At 45.9% G+C, this 26,447-nt stretch overlaps 1 protein-coding gene and 1 pseudogene across 2 annotated transcripts in view; one reads left to right on the plus strand and one right to left on the minus strand.

Annotated features, from left to right (window-relative positions):
• LOC137524270 (nuclear factor 7, brain-like) overlaps positions 1-7,155 on the minus strand; it is a 30,499-nt gene extending 23,344 nt beyond the window's left edge. The window contains exons 1-3 of one of the 2 annotated variants that reach the window (XM_068243943.1): positions 6,916-7,155; positions 3,436-3,510; positions 194-345 (exon numbers count right to left, since the gene is read on the minus strand). In XM_068243943.1, coding sequence (XP_068100044.1) covers positions 194-345; positions 3,436-3,510; positions 6,916-7,060 — 372 coding nt within the window. In that variant the 5' untranslated portion in view covers positions 7,061-7,155. Of the gene's footprint in view, positions 1-193; positions 346-3,435; positions 3,511-5,442; positions 5,554-6,915 lie in introns of those variants that run through there. The other variant, XM_068243944.1, reaches the window with a different exon arrangement.
• Positions 7,156-7,262: 107 nt separating this feature from the next.
• Positions 7,263-26,447, plus strand: part of LOC137525986 (nuclear factor 7, brain-like) — a 51,599-nt pseudogene continuing 32,414 nt past the window's right edge.

The following is a 26,447-nucleotide window of genomic DNA, read 5'->3' on the forward strand; positions in this document are numbered from 1 at the left end:
TTGTATTGTGCACCTGTGTGGCTAGTTATAATAAGACTGAGCAGCCACCATTTTTTGTCAGTGAAAATCCACCATACTGCCAACTAGTGGTAGGCCTCTGGTAGTGCACAGTCAGTGTGACAGTATGAGGCGCTACCAGTGGGGCAATGGGGAATCCTAATATGCCAGGGCTGGCTGGAGAGCGTTGCATTACCTTTGCCTCAGGCTCAGCATCTTCATCTTCCTGCTTCTGAGGCGTATTTCCATCCTCAGGTGCCTCAGGGTCCTCCTCATTGGCCTCATCCTCTTCTGCTTTGGTGAGCACCAAGCGGGGTTTGTCCACCCACTCGGGTCGCTGGCGGGTCACTGCGGAAAAAGTGAGCTCATAACAGGCGGGTTCATTACACAAAAATAAGCGGAGATAACTGGCTGCAGCTCAGAGAGTAAACTTACCACAAGAAGACTAAAACTAATGTTCACAATGACTTACAAACTATAATACACTGCATAGGTAACTATGGAAAATCTACAGGCTACTAAACAGAACAAACTAAATGGCATAAACACCAGTAACCCTGCTGTGTAAACAAGCACATGGTCAAGCTGGATTTATCTGGCAATTTGATCTTTAAAAGGGTTCTGTCTTCTGTGGATACTTCTAAAAACAAAAACTGACACATACCTGGGGCTTCTATAGGTCCCCTGCAGCTGTCCTGTCCAGCGCCCTCCTTTATCCTCCGTTCCCCGTCACTGGTTACGGTCCAATTATTCATCTGAGTAGAGGAATACAACTGCGCCCCGCTCGCGTCTCCAAGAGCTTAATGTGCAGGCACAGTACAACATTTTCACGCACTGCGTCTGTGCATTAAAGGGAAGGTTCAGGGAGGGGATTCAAAAAATAAAAATAAATTTCCACTTACCTGGGGCTTCCTCCAGCCCGTGGCAGGCAGGAGGTGCCCTCGCCGCCGCTCCGCAGGCTCCCGGTGGTCTCCGGTGCCCGACCCGACCTGGCCAGGCCGGCTGCCAGGTCGGGCTCCTCTGCGTTCCATTTCCTGGAACTTCTGCGTCCCACGACGGCGCGCTGACGTCATCGGACGTCCGCCGGGCTGTACTGCGCATGCGCAGTACAGCCCGGCGGACGTCCGATGACGTCAGCGCGCCGTCGTGGGACGCAGAAGTCCCAGGAAATGGAGCGCAGAGGAGCCCGACCTGGCAGCCGGCCTGGCCAGGTCGGGTCGGGCACCGGAGACCACCGGGAGCCTGCGGAGCGGCGGCGAGGGCACCTCCTGCCTGCCACGGGCTGGAGGAAGCCCCAGGTAAGTGGAAATTTATTTTTATTTTTTGAATCCCCTCCCTGAACCTTCCCTTTAAGCTCCCGGAGACGCGAGAAGGAGCTAGACCGCGCGCGGCCACGGAGTCGGCCTGCTCTACTGCGCATAAGCTGTTTTCATCCATCTCCGTGCGGAGAGCCGCAACAGCGCCCCCGCTGCAGCCAGGAAAGGTCAATAAATCAGCGCTTGTCAGGCTTGTCGAGGGAGGATTCTGGGACACTTCGGGGAGCCAGCGCTGGACTGCCTGCAGCTACAGAGGAGGGGGAAGCCTCAATGGGACCCTGAGGATTCCCCCTCCCGAGGTGAGTACCCCCCAGGGGAACTTTTTTTTTTTGTTACAGGTACTCTTTAATGGATGCTTGCCCCAACATTCCTCAATTTGAACAATGCTGTAGCCAAAGGCAACACATTTGGTAGCTGTACACACACAATTACATGCTGACACTTTAAATGATAGGGTGTGTCCAAGTATTCACAGGCAATGTATTCTTTGCAGGAGAGTTGGCAGTTGTATCAATGAGTCAACCTCCATAGAGAAGGAATACCAAGACAGCGATAACAGAGGTTCAGCTATCTGGAGCCCTGACACTTCACCTGCACATAAGTCTCCCAAACAGATAGTAATACAAATGCTAAAATTCTGGTTCCAACTACTCTCCACACATTAACAAACATAGTGAGTGTTCCACTTTATCCAGCAAAAGAATACAAAGAAAAAAAAAACAAAACTTGTCAACCACTTCCCCACCACAGGTTATTTCCCCTTAAAGTACATTTCACGCTCCTCTCAGGGCTCGTTTCCACTGTTGCGACGCGATTTCGCCGGCATTCCGACGCTTGTAAAAACGCATGCGGATGCGTTTCCGCATGCGTTTTTACCCGCGATTTCGCGTGCGATTTCGCATGGCAGGGTGCCATGCGAAATTAACCATGACACTGCCAGGGCAAAATAAAATTGAAAAAGGTGCGAAATCGCGGGTAAAAACGCATGTAACAAACGCATGCGTTTTTACTATTAAATACATTAGCGGCGATTCGCATGCATTCCACTCGCAGGCGAATTCGTTGGCTCTTTTGTGCGTTTTTTTACCGCTGAAAAAAACGCACCTCAACAACGCTACAGTGGAAACAGGCCCATCCACTTGCATTAAATGTGCGAATCTGCATGCGTTGGACGCATGCAGATTCGCGATAGTGGAAACGAGCCCTCATTCATTCACCAATACATTTATCACTACAGACCAAAATGACCTATACATACTCATCACAGAGTAGGCTTTCTTTTGGTGGTACTTTTTGCTAAGAATTATTTTATATGCATTTTTAAAGAAATAAGAAAAAAAAAAAATCCTTATTTATTAGTTTTCAGCTATTACAGTTTAAAAAGAAAATAAGTAGATAAAAGATAATAGATAAAACCCAGACATTTTATTTGCCCATTTGTCCCAGTTATGACAAGTTTTAATTGTGTCCCTAGTACAATGTACGATGACAATATTTAATTAGGAAATAAAGGTTTATTTTTTCCTGTTTTGTGTTTATGTACATTATTGAAATAATTACATGCCATTATTTTTTTTATTATTATTTATTTGCAAAAAAATAACAGCAATATACACTCAGGATATACATACTAAAAAAATCTGAGTGTCTAGGGTAACTATTTGCAAACATTTTTTTAAATGCTGTCACTGTTTTTATAAAGTGGCGACTATGGGGGAGGGGGGATAGTGGGTTGATATTTTTTTTTTTTTATATTAATGTAATATACTGACATTTTAAGTTTTGGCTACTAGATGTTACCACATTGTATGCCCGTGTACTGTACAGTACACCGGAAGTAATATATAAGCGTTTCTGTTTACTTTCATTTTGTTCATTACCACCAGCATATTGCTGATGCCTTTGATCATCACTGCAGGTTCTTTGTTCGGCTTTGGGAACACATGTTCCCGTTCACTGATCCCTACTCTGCCACGTGGGGGAGGGGGTGGTGTCACGGACACGTAACTGGGAACAGGTTAAAGCACAGTCTCCACTCACAAAGAAATGCCCTTTGTGGCACTGGTGGTCCTACAGAGTGCAAGCTTCTGGGTCTAGTACTAGCGTCACAACAGGTACTCACAGCCAACGTAGCGCACGTAGAACTCCTCTCTCCCGGCCTTCTTGTTCATCCTGGTTTTCAGGACCTCGGCATCATCTGTAACGAGAGAAGTAGAATGTCTTCAGGCATATTCTTCACACACTGTGCACAAACTTTAAGGGAGGGGTCAATATTTCTGTCAGATTTAACCAATTTCATCTAAATGGGCCAGTGATTGGCAGACCAACAGATACAACCAATTTCATAAAGTAGGTGGGCTGTGATTCAGTGCAACACTGAACGAAAGCAAGAAAGTGGTGGCAGTGGCAGAATGGATTCCAAGTCGGCTTTCTACCGAAGGGCAAAACATAATCATTCACTTGTTGAATTAGGCCGCTATGGATTCTGTGTGGCTAATTTAAAGTGGATCCGAGATAAACTTTTACTCATTGCATAGTTGTGTTCCTTTCATATAGTTTATAGGGCATTCCTCAAGCCAAATACTTTTTTTTTTTTTAATACTCCTAATTCCCTATAAACTAAACAAGCCTCGCCCACAGCTCCTTTTGTGCCTTGGCACTCTTAGAGCAATGTAGCAAGGGCTTATGGGAGCTCAGTCTGGGCAGGAGGAGGTGGTGTTACTAGCCAGAGATTTCAGAGGAAGAGGGGAGGACGACTTTTCACAGGCTGAGTGCTGGAGATGCTATCAGATTGCCTGTGTAATGTGACAAGCAAAACATGGCTGCTGTTTATGTATCACAGGAAGAAATAATCATATACTATTGAAGCTGTTTGCAGCTAGATTTGATGTATAAACTATCTAAACTTTAGATAAGATATATATACAAGTTACTTGTTAGTTAGTTTTTCATCTCAGGTCCGCTTTGAAGACTTCAAACCCACAGCAGCGGAATAAAGAAAACGCCAATTTTGCACAGATACTTTAAAGGGAAGCGAGAATAAAAAACAAATATTTACCTAAGGAGGGGGAAGGCTCTGGGTCCTATAGAGCCTTCCCGCTCTCCTCCAGGTCCCCATACCCCCCCCCCCCCCCCCCATTAGCAGTCTACAACCATTCGGTTGTATACTGCTCTCTTCCAAGTTGGGTTGGCTTTTGGCAGCACTCGGGCCTCCAAAAAAAGGGTCGTTCTGTACTGCGCACGCGCAAGCACCCTCTCTCATGCACTCGTGCGTGTGCAGTACAGAGCTGCCGGTCTTCGGGAGCCCGAGAGCTACTGAAGTCTAGAGCGGCGGGAGATTCAAGCTGAGAAGCCTGAAGGAGAACAAGGAGACCAGGAAGACTCTATAGTACCCAAAGCCTTCCCTCTCCTTAGGCGAGTATCTGTTTTTTATTTTTAGTGGAGTCGGAGCAAGTTTGGGTAACTGGAGTCTGAGATTTCAGAAACTGAGGAGTCGGATGATTTTTGTACCACCTTTTTTAATGTAGCGAAAGAATGGAAGAAGTGGAAGACTGGCTCTTCTCATAAGGGAGGGGGGGGGGAGGGGGGACTGTTGATTCAGTGAGTGATATGCAAAGGCCTAAAATGATACTCAAGTGAAAACAAAATGGAGATAAACAATTATATCTATCCTCCTACTCTTAAAAATGACTCTAAGGCTCACTGCAAATCCGTTTTGCGATTCCGATTTTCCCTGAATACATTCAACAGAAAAACGGATCAAAATATGCAGCATGCAGTAAAGATTAAAAATTGGAATCGGATGTAAAAACCGATTAAAAAGCGGAATCGGAATAGCATGCAGTGTGCAGGGAGCCTCATGCTGGGAGTACAAGGGTCGATGTTGCCGCTCGATTCCGCGCCCGATCGTTTTCCACGCTCGATTCGGCAGACGATTCTCTTATCTTTTCCCATTGTCCTCCATGCATAATCGAGCGCGAAAACGATCGGGCGGGAGATCGGACGTGTCGGAAATTATCTATGGAGTCATCTAAATGGCTCAGAATCAAGCCGTGTATTCCCAGCATTAGATATCCCGCAGTTTTTGTTATGTGTAGGTAAGAAAAACAAAGGTTTGTAAAAGTAATACCTTTTAACGGCGACCTGAAGTTAAACTATGCAAGCTTTCTGGGATCTAGTCCCCTTCTTCAGGCATATTTCCAGATGTTAGCTGAAGTAAAACACTGATGCAGGTAAATAGTGTACACGTAGATGGCAGTAGTGCTGGTTACTTTTTAGCAGTTAGATGTCAGGTGATCAGTTGGCTGGATCCCCTGCAAGTATACAGGAAGTCCAGCTGGTCCAGACTGGCATCAGTGTTTTACTTCAGCTAACATCTGGAAATATGCCTGAAGAAGGGGACTAGTTCCCAGAAAGCTTGCATCATTTAACTTCAGTTCACCGTTAAAAGGCATTACTATTACAGAACTTTTGTTTTTCTCTACCTACATGGTACAAAAACGGGGGAATTTTGGGTACCTGGAGTCAGAGTCGTGGTTTCATAAACTGAGGAGTCGGATGATTTTTGGAGGCCTGTCTCGCTACAGTGGGCGAGTCTTCCGACCTCCCTCTGGCACTACAGCATGCGGGTCTTCCAGCCTCCCTCTGGCACCACAGCGGGCAGGTCTTCTAGCCCTACAGTGGGCAGATGTTCTGACTTCCTTCTGGTACTACAGTGGGCGGGTCTTCCGACCTCCCTCTGGTGCTACAGCGGGCAGGTCTTCTGGCCTCCATCTGGCACTACAGCGGGCACGTCTTCTGGCCTCCATCTGGCACTACAGCGGGCACGTCTTCTGGCCTCCATCTGGCACTACAGTGGCCAGGACTTCAAGCTCCCTCTGGCACCACAGCGGGCGAGTCTTCTATCCCTACAATGGGTGGATTTTCTGGCCTCCTTCTGGCGCTACAGTGGCATGGTCTTCTGGCCTTCCTCTGGGCACTACAGCGGGCAGGTCTTCTGACCTCCCTCAGGCGCTACAGCGAGCACATCTTCTGGTCTCCCGTTGGCATTACAGTGGATGGGTCTTCTAACCTCCCGCTGGCACCACAGTGGGTGGGTCTTTTAGCCCTACAATGGGTGGATTTTCTGGCCTCCTTCTGGCGCTACAGTGGCATGGTCTTCTGGCCTTCCTCTGGGCACTACAGCGGGCAGGTCTTCTGACCTCCCTCAGGCGCTACAGCGGGCAGGTCTTCTGACCTACCTCAGACGCTACAGCGGGCAGGTCTTCTGATCTCCCTTTGGCGTTACAGTGGATGCATCACAGTGGGTGGGTCTTTTAGCCCTACAGTGGGCGGATCTTCTGGCCGTCTCCTGGCGTTACAGCGGGCAGGTCATCTGCTGAGCCTCCTGATGATCTGAGAAAAGGAAAATCTTTCTCATGGGAAAGTGGGCATCAGCTTTTGGTTGAGATGAAGTTCAATTCTTGGCCACAGTTTCTCTTTAAACACTCAGGCTGGGATGTAGCAGCAGGGAGAATCCATATCAGGTGCCCCCCCCACCTCCCCACCTCTAGCTCTGTCTTTGCACAATACATATAATGATATATAAGGTGGATGCACTCACGGTAAGAGCCGTCCTGCCTCCTGCAGGGGTAAGTGGCCCCGATCTGCACGGTGATCTCCTCCTCCTCCAGCTCTTCATCCTCCTCTTCCTCCATCTCCTCCTCGGGGTTCTCCATCTCCTCGGTGATCTGCGCTGCGGCGGCCATGACTGCAGTGAGAGTGAAAGGGCGGTCACGTGACGCGCGCTAGAGGGAGAGAGAGGGGTGCGCCGCTGGTCTCCGGGAAGATGGCGCCTGTGTGTACAGCATTGTGCGAACCTGGAGGGCTCCTCCCATTTTGTCACATGACCGCGCTCTAGTGATGGCGGGATCATCTCACAGCGCCCCAGTGTGGGAGAGGATGGAAGCAAGCAGCAGCAGCCACCAGGAGAGGAAGATGGAGGAAGAGGAGGATGAACACCAGGAGAGGAAGATGGAGGAAGAGGAGGATGAACACCAGGAGAGGAAGATGGAGGAAGAGGAGGATGAACACCAGGAGAGGAAGATGGAGGAAGAGGAGGGGGCCACTTATCCCTGCAGGAGGCTAGACAGCTCCTCCTGTTAGTATGTGTAATGTGTGTGTATGTTCTCTGTGCTGGACTGTCAGTGTCTCCCCCCCACTGCACAACTTGGGCCCTGGATACATAAAGGACTTGCTGAAGCTGCACCACACCTGAAATCAGGAGGATCCATAAACCTGGTCACCCAGAGAGTGCACCTCAAAACCTTTGGAGATAGAGCTTTCTGTCATGCTGCCCCTACTCTTTGGAACTCCCTACCACACCTAGTAAACACAGCCTCATCCCTGGAGTTTATTCAAATCCAGACTGAAAAGCCACCTGTTTAGGCTGGCTTTTCCGGACTTATAGAATTCTTCCTCTGTACCACGATTTACCAATCAACCAATAATTGGTCTGAGCCATGCTTATGCGCTTTGAGTTCTACGGGAAAAAAGCGCCTTACAAATGTTATTTGTTGTTGGTGTGCTGTCCAGGGCAGACTTCTTGCCCCATTGGAGAGTGAGGTCTGCTGCTATTTCATTGAAATCTAAACAGAGAGAGAGACAAGAATCACTTTCACTTACTTGGGGCTTCTTGCCGGAGCAGAGCTTTTCAGCGCAGGTAGATTTGGCCGCAGCCACCGCCACCATAGACTGTAATACAAATTACAGCTATAGTGCGCTCAGTGAGTAACGTCTGCGTCGTCAGAAGACGGAGCCAAAGTTGCTTTTAAAACACAATAATTTGGCCTCCAGCAATAGCTGGAAGCCGAATTATTTAATTCCCCCCTATCCATGGCGGCCTGGAGGGGGAATTGTAATTAACACGGCCGGGACTTGTGCAGAAGCAGGATCAGCCATATACCGGCTGTGTCCTGCGCCCAAGTCTACCGGCGCCGATTTCAAATGTAGGCCTTCTTGCAGCCCCCTGGAGTCATCCTGTGCCTGTGCTGTTCCAGGATCTTACAGTCAGCAGTGGCAACTCCCTCAAACCTGGCCGGGCATGCGCCTGCTCACCGCGTCCCCGCGCATGGCAGTGTTCTGCACATGTGCAGTATGGGAAAATCGATACTGAGCATGCGCAGAATGCTCCCGGTGACCATCAGAGTGCACGAGGCTCCGGGAAGCACATGCACAGTAGCCTTTGACTGGCCACAACCAGCCATCTTTGAGGGGGTCGTCGCTGCCTGCTGGAGGGTCTCGGAAGGATGTCGCAAGCACAGGATAACTATGGGGAGCTGCAAGAAAACCTAGGTAAGATCAACTAATTTTTTTCCCACGTAAGTAACCCCATCAGGTTTATGATTCAGACACAACAACATTTGTAAAGTGCTTTTCTCCCGTAGGACTCAAAGTGCATAAGCTTGTCTCAGATCAGTACATAGTAAAGAGTGTAGCGGAAAAAGTGATGTCATCATAAAACAAGTAGCTTTTCAGTTTTGATTTAAATGTGTCCGGGGTTGGAGCTGTCTTGATTAAGTTTTGCAAGGCATTCCAAAGGGTAGGGGCAGCATGACAGAAAGCTCTGGCTCCAAAGGTTTTTAGTTGGACGCTGGAGGTGGTCAAGTTATTAACTCTTTTGGGCCGGGCACCTCAGAGGCTTTTTTTTTTAATGCTTTCACTTCCTGATCACTGTGATTGGCTCAGGAGATCAGGATTTAGTGAAATTGGCTCTGTACCGATTGGAGGAAGCCCAGCTGTCACATGATAGCCGAGTTTACTTAGTTCTGGAGCAGTGATCGGTTTAGGACCGCAGCAAGCTGTGGTGTAGAATCAACACTGTGTCAGAAAGCCACAGATACGGCGTAGATTCTACTTATTGCAGTCCTGAACTGGTTAATCACTACTGCAGCCAAAAAGATCAGCAGGACTGTCTGGCAACTGGAATTCTTTAACAGGACATAAATAGGACAGCTTCCGTATTTCTCTGAATTTAGGTTCTCACAAATGCTACCAATCTTAAAGTGCCCGTTAATGATACAGTCTCGGTTGTACAATCTTGCCACGTCTATGTAGTATGGAAAGGTAGTAGCATTAGTGACCACCTTCAGAGTCATAGAACTTGACTTCCGGTTTTTTTTTCTTTGCAAGGGTTAAAGAGAACCTGTAACAAAGAAAAAAAAAATTCCCCTGGGGGGTACTCACCTCAGTTGGGGGAAGCCTCATGGTCCCAATGAGGCTTCCCCCTCCACTGTAGCTGCAGGCAATCCAGCGCAGGCTCCCCCGAAGTCTCCTGCAATCCAGGCTCAACAAGCCTGACAAGCTACATTTATTTACCTTTCTTGGCTCCAGTGGGGGCGCTGTTGCTGCTCTCAGCACGGAGATGGGCGGAAATAGCCAATCTCTGTTGGGTCGGCTCTACTACGCAGGCGACTTGCGACTGCGCAGTAGAGTGGCCCGACAACGATCGGCTATTTCCGCCTATCTCCGAGCGGAGAGTCGATACTGCACCTGCACTGGAGCCGGGAAGGTAAATATCTACATCCTCGCTGTTCGGGGAGCTAGAGAGAGACCGCCGTGGGACACAGGAGGACGGGGAAGCCTTGATAGGATCCGGAGGCTTCCCCCACCGGAGGTGAGTACCCCCCAGGGTAACTTTTTGTCGTTACAGGTTTTCTTTAATAAATCAGTGCTTTATGACTGCAGAGGCAGCTCTCCTGAAAACTAATTACAGGGCATAAAATATCTGTGTGACTTCTGTGTGTGACATGCACTATAATCACCACTATATTTATCATCTTTATCATTCTGGGAGACTTCCACAATGCAAATCTGCGGCAGGAGCTGCCTCGGTATAAGCAGCACATCACGTGCCCCACCAGAAATCACAACACCCTAGACCATTGCTACACAGTTCTAAAGAACGCGTACAAAGCTGTTCAGGGAGCTGCCCTGGGGAACTCTGACCATAACCTTATCCACCTGATCCCCACCTACAGAAGGCTCCTTCAGTCCTCAAAGCCCATCACCAGGACTGTCAGGAAATGGACGGAGGAGGCAAAGCTTGAGCTACAGGCATGTTTCGACTGCACCGATTGGACAACCCTAGAGGCACCCTCCCTGGAGGAGTGGACAGAGAATGTCACTTCCTATATCAGCTTCTGCGAAGAATCATGTGTCCCATCCAAGACCTTCAAGGTCTTCCCAAACAACAAGCCTTGGTTCAACAGCAAGCTGCGCCGGCTGCGAAAACTCAAGGAAGAGGCACACAAGTCTGGCTCCCCTGAAGAGTTCAGGGCAGCTAGGAACTCCCTTAACCGAGAACTGAGAGCTGCAAAAAGAGCCTACTCTGACAAACTGGGTCTTAGTCTCCAGTCCAACAACCCACGGGAGGTATGGAAAGGCTTTAGGACAGTGACGAACTTCAAAGCCCCCGCACATCATGCGGCCCCAAGCACCCAACTGGCTGCAGAGCTCAACGAGTTCTACTGCAGATTCGAGCACCAATCTGTGCAGCTTGGGGTCCCTGCACCCGTGCCAGGAGAAGCTCCTCCCCTCCCATCCTCACTGCCGAGTCATGACCCCCCTGTGCCAGTTGTGGTTCAGGAAGCGGAAGTACTGAGACTCCTACGCAGAATCAACCCCAGGAAAGCCGCTGGTCCAGACGGTGTGTCATCAACCTGCCTGAGAACCTGTGCAGATCAACTTACTCCCGCCCTGACCCCCATCTTCAACAGGTCCCTAGCGAAAGGCAAAGTACCCTGCTGCCTCAAAAGATCTCTAATTATCCCAGTTCCCAAAAAGCCAGGGAACACAGAACTTAACAACTTTAGGCCTGTAGCCCTTACCCCTGTCATCGCAAAGATCCTCGAACGTGTTGTTCTTGCCCTCCTGAAGTGCTCCACTGATGCCCTCCTCGACCCACACCAGTTTGCGTACAGAGCCAACAGGTCCGTGGAGGATGCCATAAACGTCAGCCTGGCACACATCACAGAACACCTCGACAAACCAGACTCCTATGCCAGGATCTTGTTCTTGGATTTTAGCTCTGCGTTCAACACCATCTGCCAGGTCATCCTGCTCGACAACCTTAGGCAGCTTGGAGTCAATCCCACCCTGTGTGCATGGGTCAATGACTTTCTCTCCAACAGAACGCAGCGGGTTATGCTCGGAAACTGCTCCTCCCACGAAAAAACCACCAACGTAGGGGCTCCGCAAGGGTGTGTGCTGTCCCCCCTACTCTTTTCTCTGTACACCAACAACTGTACCTCATCTGCAGACCCCGTCAAAGTCATTAAATTCGCAGACGATACCACTATCATCAGCCTTATCGACAACAGAGGTGAGCACACTTACCGAAGCGAGATTGAGAGGATCAGCAATTGGTGCAAAGGTAACAAGCTCGTTCTCAATGCGACAAAAACTGTTGAGCTCATTGTAGACTTTAGGAAGCACCCCTCCACGCTCCCCCCAGTCTTCATTGATGGAACTGCAGTCTCCAGGGTGTCCAACGTACGGTTCCTCGGTACAACCATAACTAACGACCTTAGGTGGGAGCAAAACACTTCCAGGATACAGAAGAAGGCCCAGTAGAGGCTATTCTTTTTGCGTCAACTGAAGAAATTCGGTATGCCAGGCAAACTGCTGACCAGCTTTTACACCGCTACCACGGAATCAATACTCTGCTCCTCCGTCATTGTATGGTATGCAGGGGCATCCGCTAAGGACAAGTACAAACTCCAAAGGGTAATTAACACCACAGAGAAGATCATAGGATCGCCCCTACCACCTCTGGACCTTCTCCACACAGCGAGACTGGGGTTGAGGGCTTCCAAGATTTCACGGGACCCCTCTCACCCGGGTAACTGCCACTTCAAATTTATGCAAACAGGCCGACGTTACAGGACCATCTACTCCAGAACTACCAGGCGCAGGAACACATTCTTCCCTCAAGCTGTCCTCCACCTGAACTCCACACCCTCCCTCCATAACTGTCCGCAGCGCCTAGTCCCTAGTCAATGCTCGGATCCCTGATCTCTCACCACTCTGGGCAGTACTGCCCCACACTCTAGCTACTAGTGCCCTCAAATGAACTGTTCCCCAGTTTCCAAAATGCATGCTGCTATACCCATCCCATTGTATATACCTGTCTGTTCTTGTTCTGTGTGTCATGTAAAGAAATGCCTATGCCATGTGTACCACAACCAATTCCGGGCACGACAACTGTCGTACTTGGCGAATAAAGTCAATTCTGATATGTGATTTACCACAACCCGTATACTGTATTTTTTGGACTATAAGACTCACTTTTTCACACGCAAAAGTGGGGAAAAAAGTAACTGCATCTTATAGTCCAAATGCAGGGAGTTCCTGACTTGTGAACGCCAGCCAATACGAACCTCAAACCCGCCGCAATGTCGGGGACTCCCTGTACTGTGCCCATGCAGAGGAGGACACAGGGGGACAAAGGGAGGACACAGGGGGACACAAAGGGGCATAGAGTAGGACACGAGGAGGACACAGGGAGACATTTTGTTGTATACTACCCCTCCTCTTGTTTCCCCCCCCCATTCCCTTTAGATTGTAAGCTCGCAAGAGCAGGGCTCTCTTCCCCTTTTGTGTCCTGGAAATCATTATAAATGTTATTCATCATGTTACTATTATCACTGTCATTACCAATTCTGTATTTTGTATCGTCTTTGTATTTTGTCACTAATTATGTATCTTGTATATAGTCTAGATTATTACGTATCCCATGTTCGTTTCTTACTTTGTACGGCACCACGGAATATGTTGGTGCTTTTATAAATCAATAATATTAACATGTTGAAACATTCACGCTTAGAAAGACAGGCTCAGATGGCTGACAGGGTTGCGTATCAGCTTCCTGGCTAGGAGCTTTTTGTTCCCAAAAGTAGATGCTTTTTAGGTTACATACTTTCAATCAAGAAGATTGTTATATGCAAATTGGAGGAGTCTGAGTCGGTGGAATCCTAAACTGAGTAGTCAGAGGATTTTTGTAGTGACTCCACAGCCCTGCAAGCCATGGAGCAGAGAAGCGGCACCCTGTAGGTAATTAGTGAGTCTTACTCTGACTACCCCACCCCCTTAACAGTGCACTTCATTATATTTTTGCTTCATGGGGAAATTCTTTCCGTAAAAAAAACAAAAAAAAAAACCGTTTTTATGGTGCTCAGTGACCTTTAGTAATTCTGAACATTAGTGGAAGCCTCCGTTTGATAAGACAATCTTCCCTCTGCCTCTGTTATGTTTTATTATGAACTTACCTGTGACAAGATCACTTTTTCCACAGTGAATCACAATGAGTGGGTAGACAAAACCCGTCTGGTGTTGCTGAAACCTGTGGATGAAGAGGGCGGGGCTAATGGGAAGGATCAGCAGAGGGGCGGAACTGGGAAAGCAACTGACGAGCTGAAGTGCGAGAAGGAGGAGCCAAAAGCGAAGGTAACGCGAGGCCCAAACTCTGACTACTCCCACCACCTGGTGCCACAACATGTTGGGATTAACCAGTCCACCCTGCAAATGGCGGGCTTGATATCTGTGCCGATTCTGAAATGTAATTATGTATAAGTTGTTTTCAAAACTTGCTCTTAATTCTTGTGACAGGAGTGATGGTGCTGAGATTTGGCTGGCAGTGCTTCTCTTTCTTCCCCCTCCTCTCACACTTTTTATCTTTCTGCAGAGAGCCAAGGTTGAAATTACTGAAGCTCAGTCAAACAGCTCTATGATGGAGTCTGGGGACTTTACAGAGGGGTTGACATGTCTGTTGTGCCAAGAGCTCTTCAAGGATCCCGTCACGGTGGAATGTGGCCACAACTTCTGCCACTGCTGCATAGACGAGGCTTGGACTAGCCAGGATTCCTTTACCTGTCCGGACTGCATGGAAGTCATAACTGAGAGGCAGTACGCCACTAACTGGGCTCTGGCTAAGCTGGTGAAGAAAACTGTTGATGCCCCTAATGTCCTGACTTTACTGAAACAGAAGGAAAAGACCAGACCTCCTGAGAAGTGCCCTGAGCATGACGAGAAGCGGAAGCTCTACTGCAAGGATGATGGGACTCTGAGTTGCATTATCTGTTGTGACTCCCTTAAACATTCCGGTCACAAATTCCTGCCCATTTTGGATGCAATGAGGGTGTACAAAGTAAGTCATGTTGACCTACCCTTTTCTGGAGATTGTACAAGATAATTGCGTAATTGACTCTTTAAGCACTGTGCTTTCTTCAGGAAGAACTCTTGGCCATGGTGTCTCCACTGGAAGAAGCTCTGCAGGTGACCGAATATCTCACCACACTTCAAAACGAGAAGGTTGAGGATCACAAAGTAAGTGATCACACCCCCGGGCATCAGTAAGTGGCAGGCTATGTCATAGTGCTTCTGTGGAAATGTCCTCTGATCAGACTCCCCCTTCCTATCAAGTAAACACACCCACCTGCCTTCAGAACATCCCTTGTAGTAAAAAAAAAAACAAAGACAAACGGGAGCCCAAATGGTGCAGTATGTCACAATTATTGGGTACTAGCTGGTCGCCCGGCGTTGCCCGGGTATGTAATTGGCTAGTGTTAGCTCTGCCCACTTTTTCTAATCCTAACACACAATTACTCAAGGATGACCTAGTTTGTGAGCTTTGTGGTCTTTGGCATCAATAATTGGCATTGAAATTAAATAAATCTAGTTGGCTGTGGCTCCACTCCTTTGAAAATCAATAGGTGAATTTTGATTAGCTTTTGTAGGCTCCACCCACTTTTCTGAATATTAATCCCAGTCACCCAGTGACCAACTGTGCAAAGTTTGAGAACCCTGCCATTGACAGTGCAAGAAAAACTAAAGTTTGCTTTCTTAAAACAGAAAGAATTTGCGATAATTCAGGTTGGAGTGAGCTTATTATGTCGCCCAGTGCATCACTGTTAAATATATGCAAATTAACCATTGTTACCCTTAAAAGCTAAACACACCTCCAGAACTGCTGGAATGCAATGATGTTTCATCTTGTTAATTTGTACAGAGCCATGATAATCCAACATGCATACAGACTGTTTGGATTGTTTGATCCTCATCAGTGCATGGCATGGATTAATTTGGCTCTATGCAGTAGGGCTTGTAACACCGAGAGGTACAGACTAACCAGAAAGCTCATGGTGACCCAGGACTCATTGGAGTGTGTAAGGGACTACAATGGTCCTAAAAGCCCCCTTACTAAGATGTTAAGAAAAACAAAAGTTTGCTTTCTTAAAACAGAAAGAATTTGCGATAATTCAGGTTGGAGTGAGCTTGAGATGTCTCCCAGAGCAACACTGCTGAATATATGCAAATTAACCATTGTGCCCTTAGAAGCTAAACACACCTCCAGTGTAACAGTGTAAGGCCTTGTTTCCATCTGTCCGCTTCTATCCGCTTTTTTTCAGCACATCAATGTTACAGATTGATACATGTTGCCAAAAAGCGGACAGAAGCGGACAGAAGCGCATAGATGGAAACGAGGCCTAAGAATGGCTGCAGTATATATTTTCCAGTGAAATTTGTATTTGTCTCCGCCCCCTTTTTGGTTATGGGAATAAAAAGTATCCTATACTTTATTCCAGGTAATGTACTATGTGTGTGCCAAATTTCAGTTTACATTCTGGCAGTTAACTTTGTAATTTTCTCCACCCACTGATGTCCTAATGTTTCCCGGGTATGTATTTGGCTGCTGATGGCTGTGGCCACTTTTTCTAACCCTAACACACAATTGTCAATAGTCAATAACCAAGTTTGTGAGATTTGTGGTCTTTGGCATGAATAATTTTCATTGAAATGAAACACATCTGATTCGCTGTTTGTGGCCCCACCCCTTTTCTAAATATTTAACCCCAGTGACCCAATGATCAACTGTACCAGGTTTGAGGCTTGTGCCATTAACAGTGCAAAAATGGCAGCAATTAAATATTTGCCTTGAAAATCAATAGGTGAATTGTGATTGGTTTTTGTAGGCTCCACCCACTTTTCTGAATATTAATCCCAGTCACCCAGTGACCAACTGTGCAAAGTTTTAGAACCCTACAATTAATAGTGTAAGAATGGCTGCAGTTTACATTTCCCCAGTGAAATTTGTGTTTGTCTCCGCCCACTGAAGACTCGGCATTGCCCAGGTATGTATTTGGCTGGTGTTGGCTCCGCCCACTTTTCCTAACCCTAACACAAAATTACTTAATGACCAAGTTTGTGAGCTTTGCGGTCTTTGGCATCAATAATTTGCATTGAAATAAAATAAATTTGATTGGCTGTGGCTCCACTCCTTTTCTGAATTTAAACCCCAATCACCCAATGGCCAACTGTACCAGGTACAGGTGATTAACAGTGCAAGAGGCTTGTGCCATTAACAGTGCAAGAATGGCATCAATTAAATATTCCCCTTAAAGATTATTAGGTGGATTTTGATTGGCTTTTGTAGGCTCCACCCACTTTTCTGAATATTAATCTCAGTCACCCAGTGACCAACTGTGCAAAGTTTAAGAACCCTACCATTAATAGTGTAAGAATTGCTGCAGTTTACATTTTCTCAGTGAAATTTGTATTTGTCTCTGCCTACTGATGACCCGGTATTGCCCGATTATGTATTTGGCTGGTGTTGGCTGCGCTCACTTTTCCTAACCCTAACACACAATTACTCAATTACTCAATGACCAAGTTTGTGAGCTTTGCGGTCTTTGGCATCAATAACCTGCATTAAAATGAAACAAATCAGATTGGCTGTTTGGGGCTCCACCCCCTTATATAAATGTAACCCCCAGTCACGCAATGATCAACTGTACCAGGTTTGAGTCTTGTGTCATTAACAGTGCAAGAATGGCAGCAATGAAATATTCCCCTGAAAAATCAATAGGTAATTTTTGATTGTTTTTTTGTAGGCTCCACCCACTTTTCTGAATATTAATCCCAGTCACCCAGTAACCAACTGTGCAAAGTTTGAGAACCCTACCATTAACAGTGTAAGAATGGCTGCTGTTTACATTTTCCCAGTAAAATTTGTATTTGTCTCCGCCCACTTATGACCCTGCGTTGCCCGCTTATGTATTTGGCTGGTGTTGGCTGTGCCCACTTTCCTAACCCTAACACACAATCAATTACTCAATTACCAAGTTTGTGAGCTTTGCGGTGTTTGGCAACAATAATTTGCATTGGAATGAAACAAATCTGATCAACTATAGCAGGTTTGAGGCTTGTTCCATTAACAGTGCAAGAATGGCAGGTTTGAGGCTTGTGCCTATAACAGTGCAAGAATGGCAGAAATATTCCCCTTGAAAATCGACCAACTGTGCAAAGTTTGAGAACCCTACCATTAACAGTGTAAGCATAACAAAAGTTTGCTTTCTTAACACAGAAAGAATTTGCGATAATTCAGGTTGGAGTGAGCTTGAGATGTCTCCCAGTGCATCACTGCTGAATATATGCAAATTAACCATTGTTACTCTTAGAAGCTAAACACACCTCCAGAACCACTGGAATGCAATGATGTGTCAGCTTGTTAATTTGTACAGAGCCATAATAATCCAACATGTATACAGACTGTTTTGGATTGTTTGATCCTCATCAGTGCATGGCATGGATTAATTTGGCTCTATGCAGTAGGCAGGGCCGAGCCGAGACATAGGCTGGAGAGGCTCCAGCCTCAGGGCGCAGTGTAGGAGGGGGCGCACAATTTATTCAGCTGTCATTCCTAATTGTGTATGAAGCAGAAAGAAATAAGAAAAGGGGATACATAGCAGTGACTGCAAGCCAGAAAACTAGATATTAAGGTGTTGGGGAGGTTGTGGGCCCTGTGGCCCTCTTAGTCTAATAGCAATCAGTGTGTGATGGCTGGGGTGGGATGGATGGAGGGGCGCACTTTGGTGTCTCAGCCTTGGGTGCTGGAGGACCTTGTCCCTGCTCTGGCAGTAGGGCTTGTAACCAGGGCTGTGGAGTCGGAGTCGTGGAGTCGGGCAATTTTGGGTGCCTGGAGTCGGAGTCGGGAAAAATGCACCGACTCCGACTCCGACTCCTAATGAATTTGTAACTGTAATTAAAATAGAAAATATGATAAAAATGTTCTATTTCTCAGATAATAGTCATTAAAAATAATGTATATATACAGTATATATACAGTAATAGCTGTGCTTAGTCCACAAAGATGAAAGAAACCAATCAAAATTAGTTACTTGTGCTGCTTCAATAAAGCAGTCCCCGTATTTTTAAGGTCAGATATACATATCTGATTGTGACTGTATATATGATGTGTACACAGGAATCTCTTATATATACTAAATAACATCTATGCTGTAAATATAAAGCCTGATGTGTAGCCATGTCACTAATAGAGATGGTCAACGAGATGGAAATAATTCTGCATTGATGCTGATTTATGCAAATGTATGCACTCCCTTTGCTGATGAAATAAAATAATTTGATATGTTATTAAAATTTGGTTTGGTGACTACAAATTAAAGGGTAACTGAGACGGATGAAAAGTAAAGTTTTATACATACCTGGGGCTTCCTCCAGCCCCCTTCAGGCTAATCAGTCCCTCACTGTCCTCCACCATCCGGATCTTCTGCTATGAGTCCTGGTAATTCAGCCAGTCAGCGCTGTCCGGCCACACCCCGCTCCCACAGCCAGGAACATTCTGCACCTGCGCAATAGTGCTGCACAGGTGTAGTATGCTCCTGGCGGCGAAGTGTGTGCATGCGCACTACGCTTGACTGACTCAAGTACCTGGACTCATAGCAGAAGATCCAGGTGGTGGAGGAGGACAACGAGGGACTGATTATCCTGAAGGCGACTGGAGGAAGCCCCAGGTATGTATAAAACTTTAATTTCATCTGTCTCAGGTTTACTTTGTTACACAGTAGTACAATACTCTACATATGCACTCCCCACAGAGCTGCAGGGAATCCACTGAGAATGCTGTGCACATTGAACACAGAGGTGTTGTCTGTTTACAATCTCCTCATTCCCCTGCAGAGTACCTGCACATCATTCTTACATGCACCCACACTTGATAGATGTTCGTTGTACCTTTTACAAGTACTCTTACCAAGGACTAGTTTTAGTCTATAGGGAATAAATATAGTAGTCTACATATCCTTCTCACTTCAGTTGTCTTGTAAAATTCCTAAGCGTTGGCAGTTAAGAGACGAATTTCATGTTACATACTTTTAATCAACAAAATTGTAATATGCAAATTAGAGGAGTCGGAGTCGTGGAGTCGGAGTCGGTGGAATCCTAAACTGAGGAGTCGGAGTCGGTGGATTTTTGGACCGACTCCACAGCCCTGCTTGTAACACCGAGAGGTACAGACTAACCAGCAAGCTCATGGTGACCCAGAACTAATTGGAGTGTGTAAGGGACTACAATGGTCCTAAAAGCTCCCTTACTAAGATGTTAAGAAAAACAAAAGTTTGCTTTCTTAAAACAGAAAGAATTTGCGATAATTCAGGTTGGAGTGAGCTTGAGATGTCTCCCAGTGCATCACTGCTGAATATATGCAAATTAACCTTCTACCCTTAGAAGCTAAACACACCTCCAGTGTAACAGTGTAAGAATGTCTGCAGTTTACATTTTCCAGTGAAATTTGTATTTGTCTCTTTTTGGTTATGGGAATAAAAAGTATCCTATACTTTATTCCAGGTAATGTACTATGTGTGTGCCAAATTTCATTCAAATCCGTTCAGCCGGTTTTGCGTGATCGAGTAACAAACATCCAAACTTTCCCATTTATTATATTAGTAGGATTGAAAAGATATTTCTATAGAAAGGTACTCACAAAGGCGGGTTGCACCAGGGGGCAACCGACCACTTTAGGCACGTGCAGTATCCTAAAACCCAACTCCACTCAGGTTACCTATGAATCCTGGACTCGGTCGCTCTCTTGTAATAAACTTGCGCTCCTTGGATAGGTGCGCAAAGGGCCCCCCTCCGTGGAGGACGGGGGAATAAGGTACAGTAGAAGGTGAAAAGGCACCCAATGTATATAAAACACTTTAAAATCAATAAAATGAAAAAGATTGAGGTGGCTTACCTCATAGATAACAAAAACACTTTAGGAAAGGAAGTTTAATAGAATGTTTAGCACAGGCAACGCGTTTCGTGGGTCTACGCCCACCTCCTCAGTCCAAATAAAGTGCCGTGGTAGTATATAAACCGCACCCCAAGTAATTTTGTCGTCTATGAGGTAAGCCACCTCAATCTTTTTCATTTTATTGATTTTTAAAGTGTTTTATATACATTGGGTGCCTCTTCACCTTCTACTATCCGTTGTAGTAATCACTGAATCCATGTTGGATTCCCTGCAGTGACAAACTGCGGACTCTTCGAAGCTGATCCTAAGATATTTGGAAGATAGGATATCAATTCCTCTTATATTTTCCATTTATTGGTCCAGGAAGAGATTGTGGAAGATGGAGCAGTCATTCTGTTGTCCAGTTTCCATTCAATTAAAAAGGGGGTTATAACCTCCCCCTTAAAAAATGGACAATGCGTAGTGCCCCAAAAATATATCCCCCCCCCCCCTTTTTTTTCCTAAAATAGGTCCCTCTATGGCCCCCATTTTTTTTTCTTTTCACCGAGTCCAACTACTGGAACTGTGCAGTGCCAGTGGGATTAATAAGAAGCTTATCTCAGTATGCAAATAACAGAATGCTTCTTATTTCAGATAAGATAAGGACACTATGACCAGAAAGTACCTGAATCTCCCCACCCTTTGTGAAGTTCACACAGTGATGTTAGCCTGTTGTCTTGGTGAAAAAGAGAAAGACATAAGTGATGTCAGTTTTGGCGTCACAGAGAAACATTAAAGAGAACCAGAGATGAAGCACCCTCTTGTATTTTACCTTATAAATCAGTGGGAACATGACAGTAAACACCTAATCTGCCCTTTGTTTCATTGTTCTCTGTGTAATCTGACTGTTATCACGTCTGATAAGAATCCCCGACTGAGAAGTCAGGCTGCTTCGTCTAGCTTTGCTACAGAAAGATTATAGCTAAGTCTGTATTCTGTGGTGTTATTTCAAGCCCAAGCCTGCCCCCTTGTGGCTTTGCTATAATGACTCAGCTATAATCATTCCCAGCAAAGCCAGATTTAATTGCTCAGTCTGGGATTCTTGTGACTGCTGTTAACAGACACTTTTAGCAGTGAGGAGGAAACAGAGAGCATGGTAAGTGTTTTCTCTAATGTTCTTACTGATATACATGGTAAAATACACAAGGGTGCTTCGTCTCTGGTTCCCTTTAAATATGGAAACTAGCAGAAATATTCTTTGTTTCATTTTAAATTCCTCCTAAATTTTACAGCGAACACTAAAAACACCAGGACAGGTAAGCTAAATAAGTCATTTGTTATTGGATGATTTTTTTTCCCGTTAATATGCAGTTTCATCCCACTTTCATCTAGTTATTGCTGTGGGGGCAGTATATCTACACCTTGCCGGACTTCCACTGAAGTCCCAGGGGCGTAGATACTTGTCTTTGGATTTCTATGCACTTTGTGCGCCCGCCAGCCACCAGTACATGACAGATTGGTGAATGCGAGCCTATGGGCCCAATGCCAATCTAAGTGCCTGATTCATGAATAATCAGTGCTGTAATGAACAGCACTGATTATTCAATGGTCGTATGTAAAAAATAAAAAACTTTTCTTTTTGTTTTAACTTCATCTTAGCATTCTAAGGCAGGCAACATCTTATGGTCAAAAATAATATTGCAGGCACACAAAGAAATCCACTAATCCTTTCCGAAAAATGGAAAATGTTTTATGGCTGTAATTCCTTATCGGTGAGGGTTATGCTATAGTCCCGACCCAATCCTGACCCGGTCAGAGACTGTCGCTTGCATACCTGATTTTTAACTCTTTTAGGCAGAGAAAGGAAAAAAGGAACACAGCATAGTTATTTTTGTGCTTGGGGATGTACAGACACATGTCTATCTCATCATGTCACATGTCACCTCATGTATCCTTTAAGGGGAAATAACCTGTAGTGATCAAGTAGTTAGTCTAGAAAGGTAGATGAGGAGTGTGGGCAGAATAACAACAGCCTGGTGTAGGTAGGAGCTTAACGTCTGCTTAGCTATTATTATCATTATTTATATAGTGCTGACATCTTCTGCAGCGTTGTATAAAGTATATAGTCTTGTCACTAACTGTCCCTTAGAGGGGCTCACAATCTAATTCCTAACATAGTCATAGGTCTATGTATGTATCGTGTAGTGCATGTATCGTAGTCTAGGGCCAATTTTTTTAGGGGGAAGCTAATTAACTTATCAGTATGTTTTTTGGATGTAGGAGGAAACCAGAGTGCCTGGAGGAAACCCACACAGACACAGGGAGAACATACAAACTATGTGCAGATAGTGCTCTGGCTGGAATTTGAACTGGGGACCCAGTGCTGGAAGGCAAAGGTGTTATCCACTACCCCACTGTGCTGCCCACGATCAATTTTGATCGAAAGTATTGATCAGACAGGATGATAAATTTGGTTTAACATGGTCGCTTTAAAGGGACTAAAATCAAACCTGGTGCTTCCTTCAGCTCCCTGTAGCCAGCGAAGTCCATCGTTGTCCCCTCTGTGGTCCTGCTGGTGGCCCAGCTAGTGCAGCGACTTTGGCTGACGTTGAGCGCAACTGTGCATGCCCCTCGATCATGCACGTGTTGCCGTAAGCCTCCTGCGCATGCGTGGTTCTTGAAAGAGTGAATCGCGCAGGAGGCTTACGCCGATGCATGCGTGATCGAGCCAGGAGTGCTCCTGGGCCACGCATGTGCAGCTGCGCAGGACTTCGTCTGAAGTTACCACACGAACGGGGCTGCCAACGGGACCACGGAGGGGGCCCGGAAGACGCTGAGGGGCTACGGGGGCTGGAGGAAGCCCCACCTAGGTAAGTGCTGATTTTGATTTTAGCCCTCTGCTTGGGGTCCCTGGAAGATAAGGTAGGCAAGGAGACAAATCTTTGATTTATGCAATGAATTGGACCCAATATCCTGCAGCTTCTCAGTGACTGGTAAACCGTCCGTCCTTGTCTGACACGAGTGTTGGGGAGACAAGCGACCTGTTAGAGCAGGGGTCTCAAACTCAATTTACCTGGGGGCCGCAGGAGGCAAAGTCAGGATGAGGCTGGGCCGCATAATGGATTTCACAAAAAAAGTCAATCAGAAGCTCAGCCCCCCCCCCCCCCCCCCCCATCCCTTGCATTGATTTTTATTGCAAAATCAAATTCACACTGAAGCGGACTATTTTGCCTATTTTACTTTATAGTTCGCTTCAGTGCTCCCATTACAAGTAATCCGCCGTGTCCCCGCCGCAAAACGAGGGCTGCAGAGCCCCCAAATCGCCCAGGGGGCACTCCGCCGGCATTTCCTGGAAGGAGCAGAGCTTTCAGCTCTGCCCCTCCTGACGTCAATTGCCGCACGGATCGCTGCCTCTCCCCGCCCCTCTCTGTGAAGGAAGAGTGAGGCGATGCGGCGCGATTGACGTCAGGAGGGGCAGAGCTGAAGCTGAAAGCTCTGCCCCTTCCAGGAAATGCCGGCGGAGTGCCCCCTGGGCGATTTGGGGGCTCTGCAGCCCTCGTTTAGCGGCGGGGATGCGGCGGATTACTTGGGAGGAAGCTTTTGCCGGCGCAGGCCACAAAATATTGTATCAAGGGCCGCAAATGGCCCGCGGGCCGCGAGTTTGAGACCCCTGTGTTAGAGCTTTTTCACACTATGAGCGTTTTGAGCATTTTAAATTGCTAGTGTTTTTAAACGCACTTGTGTAATGAAATCCAATGTGTGTTCTCACATGAGCAATGAGCTTTCTTTCCAATCGCAAATGTAGCTCCTGCACCACCTTCTGAGCGTATGAGAAAAATCGCAAAGCGCTTTAAAAAGCACTTAGAACAGCGATTTTGTGAGCCTTTTTTCAAGCAAATGTACTTTAAAAGACATTCAGTTCCAGGTCAAAGATTGCACTTTCTGTTTGCCTGCACACAGAAAATCTCAAATCGCGAAGCAAAAACGCTTCCAAAATTGCTTGCAAAAAGCACAAATCGCAGAAAAATTGCTTAACAAATTGCTCATCAAAACGCTTAGCGCTTTCAATTTGTTGTGTGAACCAGGCCTTACTAATTCAGCTCATTTTAGACCTCATGAGCTGTATTATTCCTGCATGCTGAAACATGTTGGCAAGCAAGGCTGACCTGTGGCTGACAGATCCTGCTTGCTTCTTCCCATCCAGATCAGCGTGTGAGACTTCCAGGAGCATATTATGACTGAATTTGATGAGCTGCACAATTTCTTGAGGGAGCGGGAGGACAAACTACTGGAGCAGCTTGAGGAAAAGAGCAAAAACCTGCTGAAGGAGATGGAAACCAACATCGCCAAGATGCAGGAGAACATAGATGACATTAAGCAGCGCCTCCAGGTGGTCAATGAGAGGATAAATGATGCCGACCCCCTCTCTTTCCTTACTGTAAGTCAAGCCAAGCAGACTACACTTTGTTTTTTTAATCATTTATTTTTCACTATACTGTACTTAGAATGTTTTTCTTTCTTCTTGTAGGACATCAAGGAGTTAACTGACAAGCAAGTGGTGTGATATAGGATATGTGATATGACTGTATTTTTACTAATTGTATGTTATTCCTGCATTGTTTGTTTGCTGTGATTAGGCTATGTCTCTGCATTGATTGTAAGTTACTGGAGTCAGGCGGGGCATTTGCCATTGTCCTATTGTCTGTTAGCAGACTGGCCTTGCTCTTATCATCTGCTAACATTTGATGTCTGTTTGCTAAGCTTGATATATACTGTCTGGTAGAGAGAGAGAGGGAGTCATTCTGGTATGAGACAACTAGGTGAAAGCTGTATGCTCCTGTATTGATGGAAGTTCTCTGATGTATGGATCAGAATAAAGTGTTCGTCATTGGATTCCATGTCTGCTCACTGTTTATGGACAATCCTCATGTCATATCATGACAAGTGGTATTTTAATTCGGCTTACATTTGAAGAAAAAAAATGGTCTGACTTTTTTATTATTTTGTGTTTGACAGAAGATCAAATATTGGTATGCCCGGATATACAGGTCCTTCTCAAAAAATTAGCATATTGTGATAAAGATCATTTTCTGTAATGTACTGATAAACATTAGACTTTCATATATTTTAGATTCATTACACACGACTGAAGTAGTTCAAGCCTTTTATTGTTTTAATATTGATGATTTTGGCATACAGCTCATGAAAACCCAAATTTCCTATCTCAAAAAAATTAGCATATCATGAAAAGGTTCTCTAAACGAGCTATTAACCTAATCATCTGAATCAACTAATTTAACTCTAAACACCTGCAAAAGATTCCTTAAGCTTTTAAAAACTCCCAGCCTGGTTCATTACTCAAAACCGCAATCATGGGTAAGACTGCCGACCTGAATACTGTCCAGAAGGCCATTATTGACACCCTCAAGCAAGAGGGTAAGACACAGAAAGAAATTTCTGAACGAATAGGCTGTTCCCAGAGTGCTGTATCAAGGCAACTTAGTGGGAAGTCTGTGGGAAGGAAAAAGTGTGGCAGAAAACGCTGCACAACGAGAAGAGGTGACCGGACCTTGAGGAAGATTGTGGAGAAGGACCGATTCCAGACCTTGGGGGACCTGCGGAAGCAGTGGACTGAGTCTGGAGTAGAAACATCCAGAGCCACTGTGTACAGACAGGTGCCGCATTCCCCAGGTCAAGCCACTTTTGAACCAGAAACAGAAGCGCCTGACCTGGGCTTAGAGTTGAGCTGAAATTTTCGTAATTTCGCATTACTAAAATTACGCATGCGAAATTTGCGATTACGATGCGACATTACAGTAGCGTAATTGCCATTAAAATCGTAATTGAAAATACCGTAAGCGTAATTTTCAACGCGTAATTTCGCGCTTCATTCATGCCGTAATTTCGCATTAAACGCTACCGTAATTTTGCGTTAAACCGTAACGCTCCGTATAATATAAAAAAGCCGCCGACTTTAAGGGTTAATAGCAAAGCCCCCTTAAATGCTAAGAGCCTCAAATTTGGAGAATATATTAAGGAGATCAGGAGGAATAAGAGGAAATTTTTTTTTTCAAAAAGACCTT

The sequence above is a fragment of the Hyperolius riggenbachi genome, chromosome 7 (assembly GCF_040937935.1).
Source record: "Hyperolius riggenbachi isolate aHypRig1 chromosome 7, aHypRig1.pri, whole genome shotgun sequence".
NCBI classification, from domain to species: Eukaryota; Metazoa; Chordata; class Amphibia; order Anura; family Hyperoliidae; genus Hyperolius; species Hyperolius riggenbachi.